The 24,347-nt window shown below is 31.4% G+C and overlaps 1 protein-coding gene across 4 annotated transcripts in view; it reads right to left on the bottom strand.

Moving 5' to 3' along the window:
* The window catches only part of LOC143078722 (CD109 antigen-like), a 356,264-nt gene that overhangs the window by 256,651 nt on the left and 75,266 nt on the right, over positions 1–24,347 (bottom strand). For all 4 annotated transcript variants that reach the window (XM_076253652.1, XM_076253654.1, XM_076253653.1 and 1 more), the window contains exon 15: positions 23,588–23,707. In XM_076253652.1, the coding sequence (XP_076109767.1) occupies positions 23,588–23,707 (120 nt within the window). The remainder of the gene's footprint in view (positions 1–23,587; positions 23,708–24,347) is intronic.

A 24,347-nucleotide genomic window follows, 5' to 3' on the forward strand; every position in this document is an offset into this window, starting at 1 on the left:
TATTAATGCATTGCAAGCGTCTAGAACGCATATAAATACCAACAACAGAACTTACCAGTAGTCTTTTTTAATCAAAATACGGATATTGCTTCAACCTTAAACCTTTCGAAGGTTGGATATTGCATTTTTTAATCAAGACAGTCATTTAATGCCGAATATATGCATTTATTTTTATATTAATCATAAGCGTCCAACTGAAAATGTCAAACAATGTTCAGACTTTTATACTCTAAAACAGTTACACCTATTTTTAGATTTTCGCATGAATAAGGATCCAAAACATAACACAGGAAGGGAGACATGAAATGCGTATTTTAAATCCTGTTGCCTATTCTAAGCTTAAAAAGCTCTTTTAAAACAACTATAAGTTTAAAGTTGACAAGTTTTTCAAAAGGATCATGATTAAAAGTGCGGTCTTAAGTTTGGAAAGAACCAATAGAAAAATGAAAAGTACTGTTCAGATAATAATGAAAGAAACATTCCGATAGACTGCATTGTGCACATATCAATGCATGCACTTCATCAAACTGAAACAAATCATTTTAAGAAACCGTTTAAATGATTTTCCTGTCAATTTTGGCTCATATTGGCATATAGCATAACTAACAGGAGAAGGTGAAAAGTTATTTCTCACAGGCTTTAATTGAAAACTGCAGGCAATAGTTTCTATAATAAAGAGAGAATTCTTTCATTTTTGTTATTGCCGTCTAAATCACTATTCTATTAAGTTTAATATTATTTCGTCACTTACAAACATGTCTGTATTGAAAAAACTGGGACACATTTTAAATAAGTATTACAATTTTAATTCTCCAAATAAGTATAGTAATAGAACACCGTACAAACAAAAAGATATTGGAAAAATAGGACCATTGTATTTTCTATATCTTGCCCCCCCTTTCTGTGTTTGATAGAATTTCATGTGCATGTACTACTTAAAAACTATATACTTATATACTTATAAATGCTCTGGTAAGTATGCAAATATATTACACTTTTCCTGACTGTATTTTGCAACCAGCTTATTTAATTGAAAACCTCTTTTCTATCCCTTTATTAATTTATCTAAAAACTCAAAATTTGATCTTAATTGAAAAGAATAATTCAGTTAAGATTATTCAGATATGTATACTATTTGAATTTGGTTGTCATATAATTGACGTTTACCCTATTTATATATATTTTTGGTTCATCGCTAATTCCACCAGGCTTTTTAAAGCAATATCTGCTTCACTTCCATTAAAGTGATATTTTATTTTTACGTTTTTACGATTTTTTCAACTGACATGATTTATAACATTTCTTTCTTTGAAAACTGCCAGTTTTTCAATTTAAAAAGGAAAATTTCAAACTCCCTTTAGGAAAGTTGACCTTAAAATGATTTGCCTATGGTTTTTATGTCCCAATTAGTAATAAAGTTCCTAACCCCTTTCAAAACTTATTTTTCTTCGCCTTTAGTATATTTGAGCGGTCCTGATGACTGTATGTCCAGAAAACCGATACACATACAATTTATGATATGAAATTTCATTTTCTTTCATAATAAATAGTTTATATTTACTTTATAACTAAGAAACAGCAACATAACTAATATGTGTTTCTGTAAATTTGACCTTCCTTTGAAAATTATGTATAATGATGCCAGACTATGCACTAACCTCGATGTTCATAAAGCGAAAGGAGAGCCATTCAAACAACAGTAAGGTTTTCTAATATAGGAAAAATTAAACAAGAAATATTATATTAACATCATCTTTCACTTTCCCTAGATATAATTATTAGCAATATGAGGAATAATCTGTTTTTTGAAATAATAACTCCAAATTACCCCTTTCCAAACATATGTCTTCTACAAAATCCAAAACATTCAGAAAACTAGAAAACATATACTCAAACCCATTAACCAAACCAAAATATATTTAAAATACATGTACTACGATCTTTCAAAACATCAAAAAGAAAGTTGCTTGTGTAAATATTACCTGATCATTATAATATAAGTATTACAAAGCTCTATAAGCTAATGGAAATTGCTTAGCTTGATAGTGTACTTATATCTAATCTTTTAATAATGTATAAGAATTGTCTGACAATAACTTGTAATAAACATTCCGTTGTACAGACATATCAGATGATATATATAAAGAAGCTAACAAGGTAGAAAAGCAGACGACTAAACAAGAATAAGCCCATAGTACGCGAATGCCCAACTCGTATTAACATTTGCTATGTTCATTGAACTGTGAAATTTGGGTGAAAACTCTAATTTGGCATTAAAAATTAGAAAGATCATTTAATAAGTTTGAAGTTGATTGGGCAACAACTTTAGTAGATCTTGTGTGGACAAAATGCACTTCTGGCGTATTAAAATTTTGAACTTGTTGCCTTTTGTTAGCTGTTGTTTGTGTGTTTCTTTGTCGATTGTGTTCTCCAATTTATTTATATTGTAGTCCTGTGGTGTTGAGTTGTCATTTTAATGTTATATTTCACATGGATATAAAAGAGGGAGGTTTGGCATGCCACAAAACCAGGTTCAACCCACCATTTTTTCCTGTTATAAATGTCCTGTACCAAGTCAGGAATATGGCCATTGTTATATTATAGTTCGTTTCTGTGTGTGTTACATTTTAACGTTGCGTCGTTTGTTTTCTCTTATTTTTGAGTGTAAATTCACATTGCGATAAGAAGTGTCACGGTACTTGTCTATCCCAAATTCACGTATTTGGTTTTGATGTTATATTTGTTATTCTCGGGGGATTTTTTCTGATGCTTGGTCCGTTTCTGTGTGTGTTACATTGTAGTGTTGTGTCGTTGTTCTCCTCCTATATTTATTATTTTTAGATTGTTACCCCGATTTTTTTGATTTTTTTTTGTCCATGGATTTATGAGTTTGAACAGCGGTATACTACTGTTGCCTTTATTTATATATATAAAAAAAAACTACCGCGACCAAACACTTTGACTGAATAGGAACGGACGGACACGCAGACCTAAAAACATAATGCCCCTATGTAGGGTATAAAAATATTTAGTTATTTGTACAAGAACAATATATCATGAAATTACACAAAATACGAAAAGTTCAAAAGCATGTTATAACAAGTCTAATGTACATATTTGGGGGTTCGGTGGTCGAGAGGTCTAAGTAGTAGAACAACTATGTCTTTGCCTGTCAACACTGAGGTTTTGAGCTCGAATCCAGCATAGGAAAGGTTGACACGACTGCAATCTTAATTGACTAGAATTGGTTTTTTTTTCTAAGTGAGACGGGTGCTTGCACAAGATAAATTAAAACAAAGAAGAGAAATCATTCAGTTGGAATTGATGTACAATTTAGTAAATGTCTCCGTTTTATTCTCGTGTTTTTCTTTTCCTTTATTCTGTTCTAGCTGTCTTTACGATAACTGATAAGGGATTGTAATGCGATATAAAATGAGCTTTAATTGGACAAATTTCACAAGATATTTAGAAAAAAAAGTACATAATATAGAAGAAACGATGTGAGGTATCAAACAATTACACAAAATCAGAACGTACACCGCACAACACCCCCCAAAAAAACAAATAAAACATCGTTTTAAATGTCAGTGATGCAAAAATGGTATCAATATAGTATATCGTATTCTGGCAAATCAAACTTGCACAATATTGTTATGTCGTTAGTTGAACATTAAGATACTTTTCAAAGTTTTCTTTTCTGATTTGCTGTAAATAATCACATCTTTGGGACAATAACATTGGATTTTCCAATACTAAAACAAACAATTAATTATCATCTTTATCAAATCAAGATTTACTTAAGGAAAGAACTTCCTCATCGTCAGTTAATTCACGGCAGCCAATAAATAGGCACGCAATCACAAATCATGTTGTGTAACTTACATATATTTTTTTTTCATCAAAAGAAGTTTTGGTAACATGGTATATTAATATCTTATATCTCTTATATCCGACAACTACACTCTTAACAGGAATTTGCCAATATAAGATGTATTACTAAACATACTAATCGGAATCATATCTATTCATAGCATCACTGATTCTTTTTTCCATGACCATGACCATGGTAAACAACATACAATTATCTAGTTTTAATGTTCATTTAAATTACAATTGCTTTTCTAAACTGGTATGATCTTTCTGTGATGTTCACAATAATTTAATTAGTTTCATCACTAAGAATCAAATTAAAATCACTTATATATCAAAAATAAACTGCCTCTTAAAGTGGAACAAACGAAAATACTATTAATCATTTTGTAGATCATTTATCATAATGATAGCATCATTATTTTGTTTATGAATTTGTATTTGTTTCTATAAAATCAAATAGAAGTTGATACTTGTCAAGAGTTAAGTAGTAATGCACTTATTGATGAAATGATTACCAATACAGTTCTCTATTAGACAATAATATTGCCACAAAGCCGTCTAGGTTCTTCAGCATATTTATCAATATTATTGCACTATCAGGACTAATGGTATAAAACAATGTCTTCCTTGATTTCAAAGTCTTTAAGACGTTAGCTTACGCCGCTTCAGTTACCGCCGGATCACTATCCCTATGTCGAGCTTACCGCGAATAAAGTCGCCGACTCGACAAAAATCAATCAATTGCATTTTCTGTAGAGGATATAAAGAAAATCTTTCAAACTTTAAGATAGTTAAATAATTTTGCTCTAATCCTGTTATCTGATTATCATGCAGTAATACTTCTTTTTCCCTTTGTCACAAAATACCTTCTAAAGATAGAAATCAATATAATTGATTCTGGAAGTCAGTGCTTGTTTTTCTCTTCTTTTAGTTTTGTTATATTGCTAATGGTTTAAAACTAAATGAATGCTAATTTCAAATTCAAAACAACCATTATAAACTCTCCAAAACAGGGCAATACCTAAAATGTATTAACTATGTTTTTTTAGTGATACAAATTTGTAAGCTAGCCAAGACCTGGAATATCTGGATATCTGTATTTCAATTTGAACTTAATGGGTGATCATGTCATTGCAAATAGACATTTTAACATCTTCCAATGCATTTTCTCTCGTGGTAAATGTTACTGATATCTTCAATTTTCACAAGGAATTACAAAGTTTCAAATTAGCTTATTAATAATAATATTATATGATAGAACTTTGGCTTCATTTGGATAGTTACAATAGGTGCTGAAATTTAAAATTTATTTTGTTAATGGTGTGTTTTCAAACAAAAATATACAAACATATGCTTGGTTTTAGATTCAAGCATTTGAATAAAACATGGAAAAGGAATCCTTGGTTTCTCGTATATATAAATGTAAAGAAATGAATTTCGACTCGATGACTAAATTATGAGAAATATATAGAGCTTTAGAACGAGTTTCAGCTGTGTTCTAATTACCAAGCATATGTGGCAAATTAATATGATAGATGATGCATGTATAACAACAGATGATAATGAGACCATTTCTTCTGGAAAACCTGCAAATTTGACTGTTTAATCTACAAAGAAGGACGAATTCAAACTAGAATCTACGGCAAACGTGATGACTTTAATTTTTCAATTCTTAATTCACATTTTATAAGCTGCTACATATTCGCTCAACGTTAGCCGCAGAATGGCGATACCATATATCAATTTACGATCGTTTTTGTTTACATTTTATCGATTTCGTATCATTAGTCTTTTCTTTCCAAAATAGTTATAAACAATAGCGACTGAAATTGTCATTACAACACTTTTAAGGTCACCATTGCAATTCGCGTTATAGGTAATCTCATTGAACGTACACCAAAATGAAAATAACGTTATGGCATTGGTTTTCAACGTTTTCAACTAATCACAACGTTTTGGTGTACGCTTTTTACAATATTACCAAGAATGCATTAGATTCTGAAACAGCAAATTTGTATGTGTCTTAACTCACTATCGACATATTTTCGCGGTCTTGGATTTTTAGATAACATATTACTAGTTCTCGTATGATCCTCAAATTTATTGATTGTGTCATATTTCTAAATGACTGCATGTGCATTTGCATAGGGATGATGCATGCACAGCAACAGCTTATTGCCCAGTCAACGTATCCACTCGTTATAGCTCATTTTGAAGTTCATGCGATTCCATTACTTTTTATTTGTGACTTGATTTTTTTGTGCATCTGAATCGAATTATGAAATTTTAACAGGCTATAAGTACAGTTCCCTTAACGAACTGCAATGTTTATTACCACACGAACTGATGATGTCTACTGACGATGGTATACTTTCCTCCAGTCATAAAAACATCATTACAAAAGTCAGGTTCTTTTAACAGTCACACTTAAATCCTATACATGACATTGACGGGGCAACAAACATACAAAGAATCAAATCAATAATAATATTGAACGCGTCAAAAAGTTCTAATGTTGACATGTTATTGTTAAAGAAATGCGTATAGGAAGAGACAAGGAACATATATCAAACATGTTTTTTTTTTTTTTTTTTAAATATTTATTAAACTAATTTTATTATATTCGGTTAAAGAGCTAAATTAAAAGAGCTACATGGAAGATTTTATTCCAAAGATCTGATAGTTTTAAGGAGACAAAATATATACAATTCAGCGTTAGTCTAACGTTTCAACACCCTACACACTACAGCATGTACTACTCATGTCGCCCTTTCACACTTAGACAACGACATATTTGCTTTAGTTTAACAAACGTTATTTAAAAGGACAAACTAAAAGATTACGTGACCACATATTAATAAATAACACTTAACTTTTACTATTAACTTTGTTTTTTGTGATATCCATTTGACGTGACTCTGTACTTATACATCCCATTATTGTGTTATTGATCTATGATATTTTTGTATACCTGTCTTTCATTTTATCTTACGTGCTTTGTCGGTATGCCTTTTTGTGTTTCTTTGATACATATGACGTGGCTCTGTACTTATACATCATGTAAATGTGTGAGATTTTTTTTCTATGATAATTTTAGTATTCTTGTCTTTCATTTTTGCTGATGTGCATTGTCTATATGCCTTTTTGTGCTTCTTTGTTACATATTTGTTTTTGTTTATAGTGATTGGGATTTTAACATAATGTTGTCTGCTGTTCCGCTACGTTTGACATTTTTACCTATTATGTTTTTTTTTTGTTTTGTTCAGAGATCATTGTCAATATAATTGAATCTGATGCCACTGTCGAACATCATTGACAATATAATTGAATCCGATGCCACTGTCAAACAAGTCAAGAGGTTTAGCAAGCTACAAAACCAGGTTTGATCAGACATGTTCTACAAAAGATAATGTTTCTATCTAGAAAGGAATATGACGGTTGTTATCCATTAGTTTGATGTGTTTGAGCTTTCGATTTGCCATTTAATTAGGGACTTTCCGTTTTGAATTTTCCTCAGAGCCCAGTAGTTTTGTGATTTTCTTTTTTCTCCGTTTTCCAAACTTTTTAGTATATTACAAAAATAATCTGTATTGCTAAAACACATTTCAAATGCTGCTATTTCTGTCTAAAAGTATTATTATTCCTGCTTTCCCATTAATTCTTGATAGTGAACTTATTAAAAGATGTCTGATAAATACATGAGTCAATAATTAACATCATTTAATAACGAGGATCTTTGTTTTACATTCACTATTGATAATTACACTTGTGTTACGTTCCAAATCGTAAATTAGCCAATTAGGAAAATAATTATTTTAGCAACGTTCTTATTATAAGCAAGTATCTGTTAATAAACAATTACTATAGCAATTAACAGAAATTCTTAAAGATAATCAAAGCCTTAAAGGCTGTAAAAGCAATTGCTGCCATGTTAATGTTTGGGGACTTTTATTTTTCATCCACATATATACAAGAATTAAACCTGACATGAGTGTTGTCTAGTTAAAAGTAAGAAGGTTTTAACTTTATATAAATAAAAGACTTTAGCAGAAAGTCATTTTTAATATGTTTTATATTTCACAAGGAGACAACACGTTTATCAGGCTAAAGTTGGGGTCAAATATACATGTGCTGAAACATATAACTCAAAAAGAAATCATCATGGATTATCCCCTGGTAGTGTTTGTAACTTCCTTGGCAATAATTTCCTTTATTGATTTAATTTTAACAATTTTCATTATTAATTTATATTTAACCATTAACACAAATGATTAAGTTAAATCATTTCAACTTTCCAGACGCAAATGTTAAAAAACGGGAAAGAAATAAAATATCTTACAAGACATAAACATGTAAAGAATAAATGTATATTTCAGCTTAATAAAAATATTTTCATAATGTTACTTTGTCATCATTTTTAAAACTAAGTTCCAAACATTATTGCTCAGTTGATATGTGTCCTTCTGATGCGGTACGAGCACAGGCACTTGTTTCTATCCATAGGAAGGTCGATTATCCATATAAATAGTTTTATATGGATAGTCGACCTTCCTATGGATAGAAACAAGTGCATGTGGGTACGAGATAACTACAATTCTCATGCAATCCCGAAAAGGGGGGTCATCACAGACAAACATGACATTAAATCGTTATCACTGAACTAGTATATATATTGTATAGGGGCCAGCTGAAGGACGCCTCCGGGTGCGGGAATTTTTCGCTGCATTGAAGACCTGTTGGTGACCTTAATTCTGCTGTTGTATGTTTTTCTATGGTCGGGTTGTTGTCTCTTTGACAAATTCCCCATTTCCATTCTCAATTTTATTATACGAACAAGAACAAACAGCTCTACGTTGCTTTGATATTTATCAATTTTCAGGAAACATTGCGAAAAATGATCTTCAATATTTCGAAAACATGTGAAATAAAATTGCTAACACGGTGGACTGTCGAGTGTCAACAAACGTAGTAGACTTGTTCACTGAAAAGACGAGGATAATGGTTTCATCTGACATTTGTTATGCAAACCCAGTTTTGATCATGATATTTAAAAAGACGTACTTTTTTTCAATCTATGTATTATTAAACTAGAAAATTTCAAATTGTAAATATCTCTTCATCTGGACCGACTTGGCATCTACTACGTTTGGACGGGTCCATTTCATTAGTAAGGTGATCGATAAATATTACGGAGTTTTGACAGAAAAGGAAAACGAACTTATTGTTATGTGTTTTCAACAAGGGTTTCGTTCCGCTAAATTATTTGCGCAAATAAAGTTTGTCTATTTTTAGATTACAGGTAATAATTTGACACTACGCATTAACCTGTGTAGTGATTTTGATTTTACGATAAATGTATGAATGAACGATAATTTTATGAATGAAAAGAGCACCTGACCTCTTAAAGAAACAAAAATTAAACATAAAAAACCGTATTTATTAGGAGATAATTCAGTTAAATTTTCAATACTAAATCAACAACTGAAATGAATCCATATTTTGTTGAAACATCGTACGAACGGCGGAAAACGGAATCGCATTTATAAAAATGTACTTTTTTTTCACTCGGACTTCTATGTTATTTGATAGTCAAACGGTTGACCCTTTAAATACAAAAATACATCTACAAGAACATATTCTGAAACTTCTTAAATCCACTAACTTTTTTTTAAAGTTTCAAGCTATGTATTGCATTAGAAAACATACATAGGTGTTAAAGAATGACTGACCAGGAGCCTGTTTAACAAAATACTATGGCTTGATCTGGGCGGAGTCTCTGATCTGGGTCACAAAGATGGCCATACGCGACGGCATAAAAGCAATTGCTTTAAAAACAAATGTCATGCATGTACCGTATTTTTTTCTTTTAAATGTCTTCATTATAAAAGTGACCCATTTCTAGATCAGTTTCATTTTTTTCTGTGTGATAATATTATGACAAGTTATAGTCTTCAACAAAATGTTCTTTTGTAGCTAATGATGACTGTAATGGTATAAATTGATACAGATGAAAGTGTAGTATTTAAAGTACTTCTGGTCATGAAATATCAATTCCTATACTTGATAAACTTATTGAATGTCTGAGTTTACATAATGGTGTCAACAGGATTCTGTACTTTCCGTCATTAATCTCTTTTTTTTTTTCTAAAGTAAGAAACTGACCACTCTCTATATTGACGAAGGATTTTTTTTCATAATATGAATCCTTATCAAATATTTCAAAATTTCAAAAAATATTTTACTACAACTTATTTTTAACTGACGGGCTCGTTTTTCATTAAAAACGATCTTATTATAGAACTAGAGGCTCTTAAGAGCCTGTGTCGCTCACCTTGGTCTATGTGCATATTCAACAAAAGACACAGATGGATTAATGACAAAATTGTGTTTTGGTGATGGTGATGTGTTTGTAGATCTTACTTTACTGAACATTCTTGCTACTTACAATTATCTTCATCTTTAATGAACTTGGCCCATTAGTTACAGAGGAAAATATTTTAAGAATTTACAAAAATTTACAAAATTTATGAAAATTGTTAAAAATTGACTGTAGAGGGCTGTAACTCCTTAAGGGGTCAACTGACCGTTTTTGTCATGTTGATTTATTTGTAGATCTTACTTTGCTGAACATTATTGCTGTTTACAGTTTATCTCTATCTACAATAATATTCAAGATAATAACCAAAAACGGCAAAATTTCTTTAAAAATTAACAATTCAGGGGCAGCAACCCAACAACCGGTTGTCTGATTCGTCTGAAAATTTCAGGTCAGATAGATCTTAACTTTTTGAACAATTTAACCTCTGTCAGATTTGCTATAAATGCTTCGGTTTCAGAGTTATAAGCCAAAATCTACATTTTACCCCCTATGTTCTATTTTTAGCCATGGTGGCCATCTTGGTTGGTTGGCCGTGTTACGCCACACTATTTTTGAACTAGATACCTCAATGATGATTGTGGCCAAGTATGGTTAAATTTGGCCCAGTAGTATCAGAGGTGAAGATTTTTGTAAAAGATTACAAAAATGTACGAAAAATTGGTAAAAATGACTATAAAGGGCAATAACTCCTTAAGAAATCAACTGACCATTTTGGTCATGTTGACTTGTTTGTAGATCTTACTTTGCTGATCATTATTGCTGTTTACAAGTTATCTCTATCTATAATAATATTCAAGATATTAACCAAAAACTGCAAAATTTCCTTAAAATTGCCAATTCAGGGACAGTAACCCAAAAACCGATTGTCCAATTTGTCTGAAAATTTCAGGGCAGCTAGATCTTGATTTGAAAAACAAATTAACCCCCATGTCAGATTTGCTCTAAATGCTTCGGTTTCAGAGTTATAAGCCAAAATCTACATTTTGGTTACTAACGTTACATATTCAGCATTTTGAAAGTTTTTCTATTTTAAATCTCTTAAAGTTATGATTTTCAAACATGGAATATTCTGTACCAAAATATCTAGTACAAATCAAGTACTGTAAAATACAAGTACCTAAATATTACAATAGTTTTAAAGTAAAGAAATAGTACTAAATATTAAAAGTAAATTTCCAGTACTGCATTTTTTAGTACAGAAATAGTACATATGCAAAAGTAGCTGTGTATAGTGTAGGTACCCATCGATATATTAGCATATAAAGTTTCTGATTATTTTCACAAGTACGTGGTTCGGATAGATAAAGATCATCTAGTGTTATTTGATTAATTCGCACCGGATAGCAGCGCAGTGTGTATTTCAATTTTATTTCAGGATGACTTCTACTAACTACTGGACACATTCAAGTGATAAGTTATTTCTTTGAAATATTTTGTGTACATTAAAAGAACATTGTTATAATTATCTCAACAGTAATACTTAAAATTCAGATGCAACTTCTGCAATGATTACATACATTATCAAAGAAATAAAAAGACACATTTCTTACATTTTTCTGTGGGCACTTTCTATACTATTAAAAAACGAAGATAACCTGAGTATGTATTCATTGCTGTAAATGACCCTCAATTTTACCAAAAATTCAAGGCTTATGATTGAAGACACAAATCGTATAATTTGAACTCGAAACAAAACTGGAGGTAATGCGCATCAATAAAGAAGTTGATGAGTATTGAAAGTCAAAATTACAAAAAGATGCAGCGGGACAGTCAGTGTAAGTCAGTGTAAGTGTTTCGAATAATTTTCAAAAAGCTACGTCTAATGCAAACATAATATTTATTGTGTCTAATTCATCAGCGAGAAAGAGTGGCATTCAGAAATAACAAGATTCCATAAGCATGCATATATTGGCTTATATGGCTGCAATTTGATGCAAAAAGTAAAATCACAAAAATACTGAACTCCGAGAAAAATTCAATACGGAAACCCCTAATCAAATGGCAAAATCAAAAGCTCAAACAAATCAAACGAATGGATAACAACTAATGTTGACTGATGCTTCCTATGAATAAGGGTAGATGCAAGCAGCAATGAAGAGTTTAATGCACAACTAACGCTCCCTAAGTACTAAATATACGACTGGTATATTTGATGGATTTTTACTTAATTAATTTCAATGGAAAATGGTGTTAAACATGACACAATACGATTAAATTCCACATGTTTTTTTTCTACTTAAATTAAACTACCATATAAGGAAATAGAATAGAAATTTAAGTTTTATCACCATTAACAATTTATCTTGCACATCAGTTTAATCAAGAATAACAAAGAAGAAGTGTTCTTTAGTTCCACTGTTATCTTGTTTCCAATTCTCATTTCCTTTAAAACCCTTACTAATGACATTAAAATCAACAGGAAGCCACAACATCTTCCTGGTTTATTGGATACTAAAATTAACATTACAGACATTTAAGTCACAGTTTGATACTTTTTTTTTAATAATACAGATAAATTCCAACACGGTCAATGTCCTTAACATGTTCTTTAGTAAAGTTGAGAACCATACAAACATTTATTTTTTAAAGAGGAGGCGCAAGATACAACATGGATATCCCAACTTATTTGTCGAAAACAAGATGTGGTTCATAAGTGTTTCTCGTTTCTCGTTTTTTATATAAATTAGACAGTTGGTTTTCCCGTTTGATATGGTAAAATTCTATAGTTTAACTTTAAGAACTGTATGACCAAAAAGGACCTAATACAATAGCTAAATATAACACAGAAAAAGTGTTGGGACAGTATATATGACATAAGAAATAAACAAGATTCTATGAAAAATATAGCAATGCCCATGGATGAGTCAATTGTCACATTCCTTTAGGAAAAAACAATAATATCATCTATCAAAATTATTAACGGTATGAAGGTCAACAATGATTGTTTAAAAAAAATACGTTTGGTGCAGTAAGAAAGTTCTGCAATATAACAAATATTTGATTAAAGAAACTAAAAGTCTATTGCATCAATCAAATATCAATTCATGAATTAAGAATGATCTAAATACGCGTTCTGTTTTATTAATAATTAATAACCAACACAAACTCCCCAAAGAACAAAGATATTGAGATCGTAGTCGGACTCTTTGAACACGATACATAGTGATAAAATCTAAACATTGACATAATAAAAACAATAGGAAAACTGCAGTAACAGAAATGTATTTGTTTTAGGAAACATGAAGGATTTTCGATGTTTTCCTTGTTTCATTTACAAGTTTGTTATTTTATTTGTGATTACCGTTGCATCAACTGGTATCGGTTTAAATAAACAAACTGGATAGGCAGCAGTTTAAGTACATACAAGCAACAGTAGTGTACCACTGGTTAATAGTCATACTTTGATTAAGTAAAAACAAGTCCGGCTCACAAACCAAAACCAATGAACACACATAAACTATTGGAGAAAAACAACGGCACTGAATCTTACAAAATGTATTAAAAAAATTATCCAAAAGCCCAACTTTTTTCTTTTACATAAATGATGTATGATTTATGTAGTTAGGATAGCATATTTATGACACAAAACCCGAAGTACATCTATTCATTTATTCGTATAAACCTCCATAAAATAAAATGGGATGTGGAAAAAAAAACATGAACAAACATCTTTCCATGCAAAAGTATTTACTAACTTTAGATTTATGTTAACGTATAACAATATCTCTACAATTTAAAATGTTTGCCTTTTTTCTAATTAATTGTAATATTTTTTTAATTTAGGTTTTTCAAGACTCGTATCAGCTTTCTGGCAATTGTGCAACATAATTCCATATAAAGAATAAAATAAACAATCTTTTTCTTACACAGCAAATTGTTCAAAGCTTTGATTTTATAGCTTTTTACCTTCCAGGTGAAGACAGAAGCCGTGCATGTGAAATCAAACATCAGATATTGACTTATATTAATCTTTGCTGACTTCAGTCTATTTATCTAAATAAGTAAGGAGACATTTCTAAATGATTTTATATATCTCATCAATCATGCTCCTACTTCTACCTATTGAAAGTATTTCCTTCAGTGGGATGATGATCAGCATGCACTTATTATTTATTGATTCTTTTACCAATAAAGGAATGCAGTGGGCAAACATTCTGAAAAATACCAGGAAGTCACACTACAAAGCTACAAATTGTATGCATTTCATCTTTGCAGTTTGCACTTTTGTTCAAAGTCTTGGCAAATATGGTTCCTATACACTAGAAAAGAGGGGCGAAAGATACCAAAGGGACAGTCAAACTCATAAATCTAAAACAAACTGACAACGACATGGCAAAAATGAAAAAAGACAAACAAACAACAGCACACATGACACAACATAGGAAACTAAAGAATAAACAACACGAACCCCACCAAAAAACTAGGGGTGATCTCAGGTACTCCGGAAGGGTAGACATAGCTTCTGTAATGATGGTAACTATCTTTGAAAACTTGATAACGTTAATCAAAAGTCAGCAACGAAATGCTTACGCTGAAATGCCTCGACAGCTTTATCGGTTATTATTAGATTCTACAATGAAAGTACCTCGGATAGAGGTCGTTCTACATGTATAACAGAAACTTCATATCATCGATGGTCAAGATGTGAAGGTCAGATAAGCCATGTCCGACTAGATTCTAGTGAAAGTACCTCAGATAGAGGTCGTTCTACATGTATAACAGAAACTTTCCATTATCGATGGTCAAGATGTTAAGATCAGACTGACATGTATTAACTTTTAGGTCTTTTGGTCTATGGTGGAGAGTTGTCTCATTGGCAGTCATACCATATCTTTTGGTTTATGGTGGAGAGTTGTCTCATTGGCAGTCATACCATATCTTTTGGTTTATGGTGGAGAGTTGTCTCATTGGCAGTCATACCATGTCTTTTGGTCTATGGTGGAGAGTTGTCTCATTGGCAGTCATACCATATCTTTTGGTTTATGGTGGAGAGTTGTCTCATTGGCAGTCATACCATATCTTTTGGTCTATGGTGGAGAGTTGTCTCATTGGCAGTCATACCAAATCTTTTGGTCTATGGTGGAGAGTTTTCTCAGTGGCAGTCATACCAAATCTTTTGGTCTATGGTGGAGAGTTGTCTGATTGGCAGTCATACCATATCTTTTATTCTATGGTGGAGAGTTGTCTCATTGGCAGTCATACCAAATCTTTTGGTCTATGGTGGAGAGTTGTCTCATTGGCAGTCATACCATATCTTTTGGTCTATGGTGGAGAGTTGTCTCATTGGCAGTCATACCATAGCTTTTGGTCTATGGTGGAGAGTTGTCTCATTGGCAGCCGTACCATATCTTTTATTCTATGGTGGAGAGTTGTCTCATTGGCAGTCATACCAAATCTTTTGGTCTATGGTGGAGAGTTGTCTCATTTGCCGTCATACCAAATCTTTTGGTTTATGGTGGAGAGTTGTCTCATTGGCAGTCATACCAAATCTTTTGGTCTATGGTGGAGAGTTGTCTCATTGGCAGTCATACCAAATCTTTTGGTATATGGTGGAGAGTTGTCTCATTTGCAGTCATACCAAATCTTTTGGTCTATGGTGGAGAGTTGTCTCATTGGCAGTCATACCATATCTTTTATTCTATGGTGGAGAGTTTCATTTACTTTTCTGCATTGGCTAGAGGTATAGGGAGAGGGTTGAGATCTCACAAACATGTTTAACCCCGCCGTGTGATTGCGCCTGTTCCAAGTCAGGAGCCTCTTGCCTTTGTTAGTCTTGTATTATTTTAACTTTTAGTCTCTTGTGTACAATTTGGAGTTTAGTATGGCGTTCATCATCACTGAACCACTATATATTTGTTTAAGGGGCCAGCTGAAGGACGCCTCCGGGTGCGAGAATTTCTCGTTGCATTGAAGACTTATTGGTGACCTTCTGCTGTTGTCTGATCTATGGTCGGGTTGTTTTCTCTTTGGCACATTTCCCATTTCCATTCTTAATTTTATTACAGACCTAGTCATAAACAAGTAATGTCAACAAATGAACTATGCATTTTTATATAAATAAGGCTGTTAGTTTTCTCGTTTGAATCGTTTTACATTGTCTTATCGGGGCCTTTTACAGCTGACTATGCGGTATGGGCTTTGCTCATTGTTGAAGGCCGTACGGTGACCTATAGTTGTTAATGTCTGTGTCATTTTGGTCTTTTGAGGACAGTTGTCTCATTGGCAATCATACCAGATCTCTTTTTTTATAACAATAATGTCAAGGTCTAGTGGACCCTATCAGATGTAATCTTTATAATCATTCTTTCTGATCAATTTAATTAACCTATTATGTTATGAGAAGAACAGATATCAATACGAAAACTTGATGTTGACAAATGAACCAAGCAATTGAAGTCAAAGCCAGAAAAACCTTATCTGACAAATATGTATACCTTGCAATGAAGACATATTCTATATACAGATTTTTTTTGTTACTCATAATAACAACGGCGCGGGAAAATAGTTTGTAAATAAGATATTTTTTAAAGTGTTCATTGAATTATAAAAATCAAAACTGGACAATGGCCAGACGAAAACTTCAGACTAAGAGGCATTTTTAACACGCATTTAGTTACAAGACTCAAATTTTTTTACGCAAAACACACCCTCTGTTCCCCATAAGACTTACCAGTTAAGCATGAAACAGTGGAAATGCAAAAACGGAACGTAGTTAAGGGGCATTAAAAAACATATAATTAAAAAACAATCTGAAATATTATAAGAGATGTGAAATGATTGCCAATGAGACAACCCTCCACAAGAGACTTCATTTGACAACTATAGATCAACGCAAAGCTATTTATGCAATCTATACCTGGTCGTAGAAAACAATTGTTGGAGGGTTTAGTTAGCTATATGAAACAGGTTTAACACTACTATTTACTTCGGAGATGACTGTTCCAAGTCAGATTTATAACATTTGTTTTCCATTGATAATGTTGGTTGATATAGTATTATTATTTTTTTGTCAGGTGTCATGTACTTTCTCCTTTTTAATATAAGATTCTGCCACTTCTGTCACAGGCAAGACAATAAATCAGAATCCAACTAACAACAACAGCTCACACTGATTATTTTGTCTATTGGCGTCCAATAAACAAGTATTATTTACAATAACTGAAGCTGTATGACAAATCTGTGACTTTTATGAATTCTAAGAAACCCTTTTATAACACAGCATAAGATATTCAATGTTTTCGAAACATATATACTTTTGAGCATTAACTAATAAAATTACAATTGGTAATGCACCAAGTACATTTTTATAGCCTTCACATTACTTAAATTGAAGGGTGACAATGAATTATTGAATATTATATTTTGTGGGATAAACATATTCTATTTTAGTCTCTTTCTTAACGTTGTGTAACTGAGGAAAGGGAATATAAACTTCAGAACTGTGGTAACTGGCTGTGGAGCAAATAGTTTACATCTGCTGTTGGCATCATTTCAATAGACTGTACGCGTCCTGGTTGGGGAATTTCGCGCTGCATTGAAGACCTATTGGTGACCTTCTGCTGTTGTTTGTTATATTGTCGGGTTGTTGTCTCTTTGACACATTTCCCATTTCCATTCTTAATTTTATGTATCATACTTCAATATTACAAACAGTATGAACTGAAACAGCAAATATTTAACCTTATTTCTAACGTACGTATAACAAAAATAATTTACAACACTCATATATACGTCTGCATGCAAAACAAAGTACATCTGTTAAAACTTTAACTATTCGGTTACTTCGAAGACAAACAAAGAAACAAAATAATGTCCAGTAATAAGTTTTCCCTTCGCTGCAAGCTTAACTGACCATTATATTTCTGTGCTATATATGTACAGCTATTAATAAAACTCTACAAGCTCAGAGAGACATTTGATTCGGGATTCAACTTCATTTTCTCAATCGAACTTCTGTATTCGATTTATAATGTCTGTCGCATAATGTCTTTAGTTTCATTTTTAAGAAATAGTCAATTTGAATAATGGAAACTAAATTAAATGAAAACCGTTGTGTAAAGAATAGCATATTTTTCATTAACTTCTCGTCTAAAAATACTATAACTATCTGGTCTGGTTATTTTGTTTTTTGGAAAAGCATTTCTACAACAATAACATATTACTATTAACTATTTTTCTTGTCAATGTATCATACTTTGTGTTTCTATATTTGACAGTGAAGTATTAGTCCGCAAATGAAAATAATTGGTATGTGTTAACCGTCTGGTCAAATGTTTGTGATCAAAGTTTTATAATATCTTTGTCATATCTTTGGTTGCTGTTATTGTCTCAATGGTTTTTTCTTATACTGAAACTGTTCTCATATTATTACATTTTGCTCAAATCAATTCAATTTGAACTTGGGGAGGATCATTTAATTCTATTTATGCAGCTTATTAACTTTACAGCAATCATTGCATAAACGTAAAAATCCAATTCAAACTGAAACTTTGACAGTCAGCTGTCCTAAAAAAAAATAGTAAATGTCAAGACACTTTTGAATATAAATGACAATTCTGGATTGCTATAGGGAATATTATTGTTAGCACTAAGCTAAGACTTGTTCTAATACCATCAATTCTGCATAACTTTAAACAATACAAGTGCAAAATAATAATATGTCTAGCACATCACACCTACGACAAAGTACTAAAACCTGAAGTTTCTTTTATAAGATGTTTTCCCATTATTACCAACATAAAATGTTGCCTTTGGTAATTTCCATTTGCTTTAAAACAACAATTCACTTTTTGTTGACCTTTTTCATTTTAACTGACTTATATTGTAGTCAAAAGGTACATACAAAAGATAAGGACGTCTTCGTTATCTACTATTTTCAAAGAAAAAACGTAGAAGTGTGCTACATGATCAAATTATTAATATCTAAAGAAGCTCAAGTCAAACTTAATAAGAAATCGTACAATTCATTTTTTCAAAGATTTTCTTTTGATTTGACAGATCTCACAAAAAATATATACTCCTAACAGACAGTTTTCATTGTTGAAAAATTCATTTGAAAGCTGGTAATATCTAAAAATTAATGACTACATTGTATGCCTCAGTTTTATTATTAATTCTTTATCGGATTTACAAAACTTATTTGATCAGTAAAATGAAATATATAATTTACAAACAGCATGTTCATTATCTCATGATAACATCTTTTTCTCATTGAATTCTATTTTCTTTATCACGTTATAATGACTAAATATCTTGTTTTTGAATATTCAATTTAAACCAAAACAAATATTTCTAGTTTTACTGAAACAATAAGAAATAATTCCAAAACCAGATGATGATTCCTTGACAATGTAAACTTATCACAATGTCTCTTTCCATATGACAGATAACAGAAAATTAGTATAACAAGAATGTGTCCATAGTACACGGATGCCCCACTCACATTACCATTTTTCCATGTTCAGTGGACCGTAAAATTGGGATCAAAACTTAATTTGGAATTAAAATAAGAAAGATCATATCATAGGGAACATGTGTACTAAGTTTCATGTTGATGTGACTTCAACTTCATCAAAAACTACCTTGCCCAAAAACTTAAACCAAAACTTTATCCTGAACGTTGCACTATCATTTTCTATGTTCACTAGACCGTGAAATTTGGGTCAAAACTTTAATTTGGAATTAACATTAGAAAGATCATATCATAGGGAACATGTGTACTAAGTTTCAAGTTGATTGGACCAAAAACTTGACCAAAAACTAATAAGACAACAAAAACTGACAATGCAATGGCAAAAAATAATGATCAAAAGACTAACAGTACAGATAACACGACATAAGAAGCACTAAGACTGAGCAGCAAAATCATGTCAACAAAATCATTGGATGATCTCAGGTGCTCTGGAAGTTTAAAGGGGTTAGTTGGTTGGTAGGGTCGTCACTTTGAAAGCAAAACGCCTTAAGATAATACAGATAAGGTTAGGTTCAAACTGTTCAAAAATTTTCAAAAGTGTCAGTATTTTACTAAAAAATATTCCCTTCTACATATTTTATGATTTCACCTTGAGAAACAGCAGAAATTACCAAAATAAAAATGTTCTAATAAAGTTTACTAATTATTTTTGTGGGGACCAATAGATAAAATTGAAAAAAAAGAAATTTGTCTCCCAAAATTAAATATACAGAGAACCTGAGATACTTGACAATTCTTGTTAGTTATTCAGATCATAAATCATTTTGAAAGACTAAAATATTTTTTGTATGAGTTTTTGCATTATTGAATTACAACAATCAAGATAAATTAACAAATAAATGGTTTGAAAAAAATGGTTCTACTACAAAATCTCTTTTAATTTTTTTCAGGGAGATGTCAAATTTTGGATTTTTGAAGAGAAGCCAACATTTTTTTACGAAGAATAGATTTAATTTTTGATTAGACTTAACTCACCTTTAATAGATTAAACTTAAAGTCTGGATGTCTATGTAGTAAGCAGTAACAGAATAGAAATAGTTCATTATCCTAATATCCTGGTTTCTGTTAGTGGCATATTTTGTGACGTTTAAGGGTAAACTACTAGTCAACTTATAAAGTATATTATATGATTTTTAATTTTAGGTTCTTGTGTATAATTACTTTAGTATGAAGTCCATTATCACTGTACTGGTATACATATTTTTAAGGGGCCATCTGAAGGACGCCTACGGGTACGGGAGTTTCTCCTACATTGAAGACCCATTGGTGGCTTTCGGCTGTTGTCTGCTTTATGGTCGGGTTGTTGTCACTTTGACACATTCCCTATTTCCTTTCTCAATTTTATTTTATTGAGCTAAAATGATTAGGGGAGATTTTACATTCTGCGAATTTGTTTTTTTTTCCTTTTGTGGGTATCAATTTTCATGGATTAAGGAAACATTGTATTTACATAGATATATGTCATGGTTTTGTCAAAATATACATATGAGCCAAGAGAACATTTACATTTCATTGAACATTTGAATTTAATTTGGAATCAAAATTAGAAAGATAATATCATAGGGAACATGTGTACTAAGTTTCAAGTTGATGTGCTTTCAACTTCATCAAAAACTACCTTGACCAAAAACTTTAACCTGAAGCGGACGTACTGACGGACAAATGGACAAACGGACCCACAGACCAGAAAACATAATGCACCTCTACTATAGTAGGTGGGGCATTAAAAAAGATCTTCTTTTAAACAGATTCACTCTTACCATTTTGTAAGATAACTGAGCAGAACTAAAGTTAACATATGAATAGCATGTATATTACCTTCAATTTGAAAGCATTATATATTATTCAGCAGTCATTTTCAGTCATTCTTTGAACAAAAACCAAGAATAAATCAATGTTTAAATATTGTAGGCTGAAAAATACTTTACCCTTAATGCCCATAGAATTTAAAGGGTTGTGATATAATAACTTGTTACTAGCAGATACAAATACATGGGAGAAGAAAATATACAATGCTAGTTGTTCAGAGATGTATGAAAGTATTGAACAAAGCAAATTATGCTATACTATGCATTGTATTTGTATGGTATTGTATAACAATATTTGTTTTTTATGTAATTAAAGGATAATTGCACAGATATATAGAAATATTTTCTCTTACAGTTTCTCATATTGCACTACAACAAGCTATTGAAATGTGACATTTTGCTCCAGATAATACTTCCTTAAGTGCAATTACCCTATTTTATTGACTCCTTAGAACTCAAATACTTCTCTTAGAAGAGGATCTTGTCTCTGATAAGTTAATAATATTAAACAAGTACTGTAAATGTATTTTTCTTTTATAATTCTCAAATGGACCTTTTTGAACATATGAAATCTGAATTTCTCGAACACTAATATAAAAGCAAACAAATTGAAATTCAGTTTTCAACAGTCAAAATGGTCCATTTTATTGCTTTTTGTATTTTGTATTTCTTCTGCCAAAAAAAATAAATGAATACAGAAATTCCCCTTACATACATATCAATTATCATATATTATGTTTTGCTGAAATTTAAAAAAAACAACAAATATGCTATTACATTGTACAAAACATACATGACAGACATTTGCCTTCTGCAAATATACTGCTGCAGGATTTTGTTATAAAATCTGATAGCTGCTAATATGATACATGTAACTAATGTTAGAATACCAAGTCTTCAATAACTTTACCTTTGTTGCACAAAGGAAAATAAAATGATAGCTGTGAAGTAAACTTCTGAATTTGAAATCTGTGCAATAGTATTCAAAATATGTTATAACTATGGTCAGTCTGTTTTTGACATTAAGGACAGTAGGTTGTATCCATTTGTCAAAATGTCAAAACATTCATGACATAATTCTTTGGTATTTGTCTTGATTATGGACATGTACACCAATTGGTAGATATTGGTTAGCGATATGATGAAAACATGTATATTTATTGAAAGGCTAATCAAACTTGATATTCCTTGCAGCAGAGGCTACAAGAAAGTTATTAAAAGAAAATAACAGTACAAGTGAAAAAGTAATGGTACAATAGAACTGTAAGTGAACACTTAAAAGGATATCACTGTGTCTATTATCATATATTGCAGTGTTAAAGTATGCAAGTTCAATTATCTCAAGAATGAGTGTGCTTATACACATACTAAGTCAGTGTCCTTCAAACATGTAAAGTTTCATCCTTATCCACCAAGATTTTAAGCAAGAGTAGTGATTAGTGATTAGTGCACTGAGTCTGATGGGCCGTTTAACATACAGAGATGGTATTTACTATACCCCACCCTATTTCCCAAACATAAAAGTGTGTATATATATATATATATCAAATTTACAGATCTAACATTGTTGGGTTGATGTTTAGACGAGTTGTAAATACATAATGTACACAGCCATGTATCACCATCATTGCTGGCGATCCGATGGATAAATCTGTTGTAGAGTTGTCACAGACTCAGACGTACTTATTAATATAATTATTTTCTGTGACTGTATCTTGCATTAATTTGTAGGATCCTTTACTTTAGATAATTGAGCTGATCTGTAACAATAACATCTCCATATATCTTATATATCATGTACTGTAGTACGCCGCTAGATTAAAACTGACAAGGACAGGTAACACACGGCCATCAAAAGCTTTATTATTGTGAAGCCCAGGTGGTTGTCTGCACTGTAGCCGTCCCGCTAGACTACACAACCACCTGGGCTTCACAATAATAAAGCTTTCGGTATATATATTGAATAGAAACATTTTAAATTGAATTTAAAAAAGGTTATGTCTTATGATATGAGTAGATTTTACTTCTTCCTCTGAGGAAATATAATAAACTTACTGCTTTATTCTGTGAATTCATCAAGGAAATCTGTACTCCTGCATCTCCATATGAATTATATTCTGTAACATATTCATTCAGCTTCAACACCTGGTTTCCAGACATGTCATACAGTACAACCTATAATAATAATAATATATCATACAGTAAAGCTTAAAATAATAATATATATCATACAGTAGAGCCTAAAATAATAATAAACATTTTATTAAGAACAATATTTTATTGTGAATTCTATAACCTTTTCCAGATATGTCAGTTTTTTATAAATTATTTTATTCAAATTTTCATAAACGTCTTATTTATTTAACCTTCCAGCTTTTTTATTCAAACATAACAGAAGGGTTCTATTCAAAACCTCAGTGTTTACAGGATAGTGATAACTTTTGCCACCAAGAACCTTTTCAGTCTTGGAGAACATGATTCATTTTTTGTTGCTGTTGGCTTTGAATTAGCTTTCAGTAACTGTAAATACTCTAAGAAAGGAAATTTGTGTCTCCTGTATTTATGTTTTGCTGGCTTTTTGAGCTTGTGCCTATCTGATGAGTCAAGTTATTTCCATCTGAATGTTTAAGTTTGTGTTTTACATTACTGTCCAAGGTTAAGGAGAGGGTTACATGTTCATTCACATATTCATCCCTATTACATTCTTTATGTGCTAGTTCAAAGTCAGGAGCCTCTTATTCAGTTGTTGTCTTTGGTTGCAGCCTGTCATATTTGACTTTCATTATTGCTTTGTCATTAATGCTGTTATTTTATC

Source organism: Mytilus galloprovincialis, chromosome 6 (genome assembly GCF_965363235.1).
Source record: "Mytilus galloprovincialis chromosome 6, xbMytGall1.hap1.1, whole genome shotgun sequence".
Classification (NCBI taxonomy): Eukaryota; Metazoa; Mollusca; class Bivalvia; order Mytilida; family Mytilidae; genus Mytilus; species Mytilus galloprovincialis.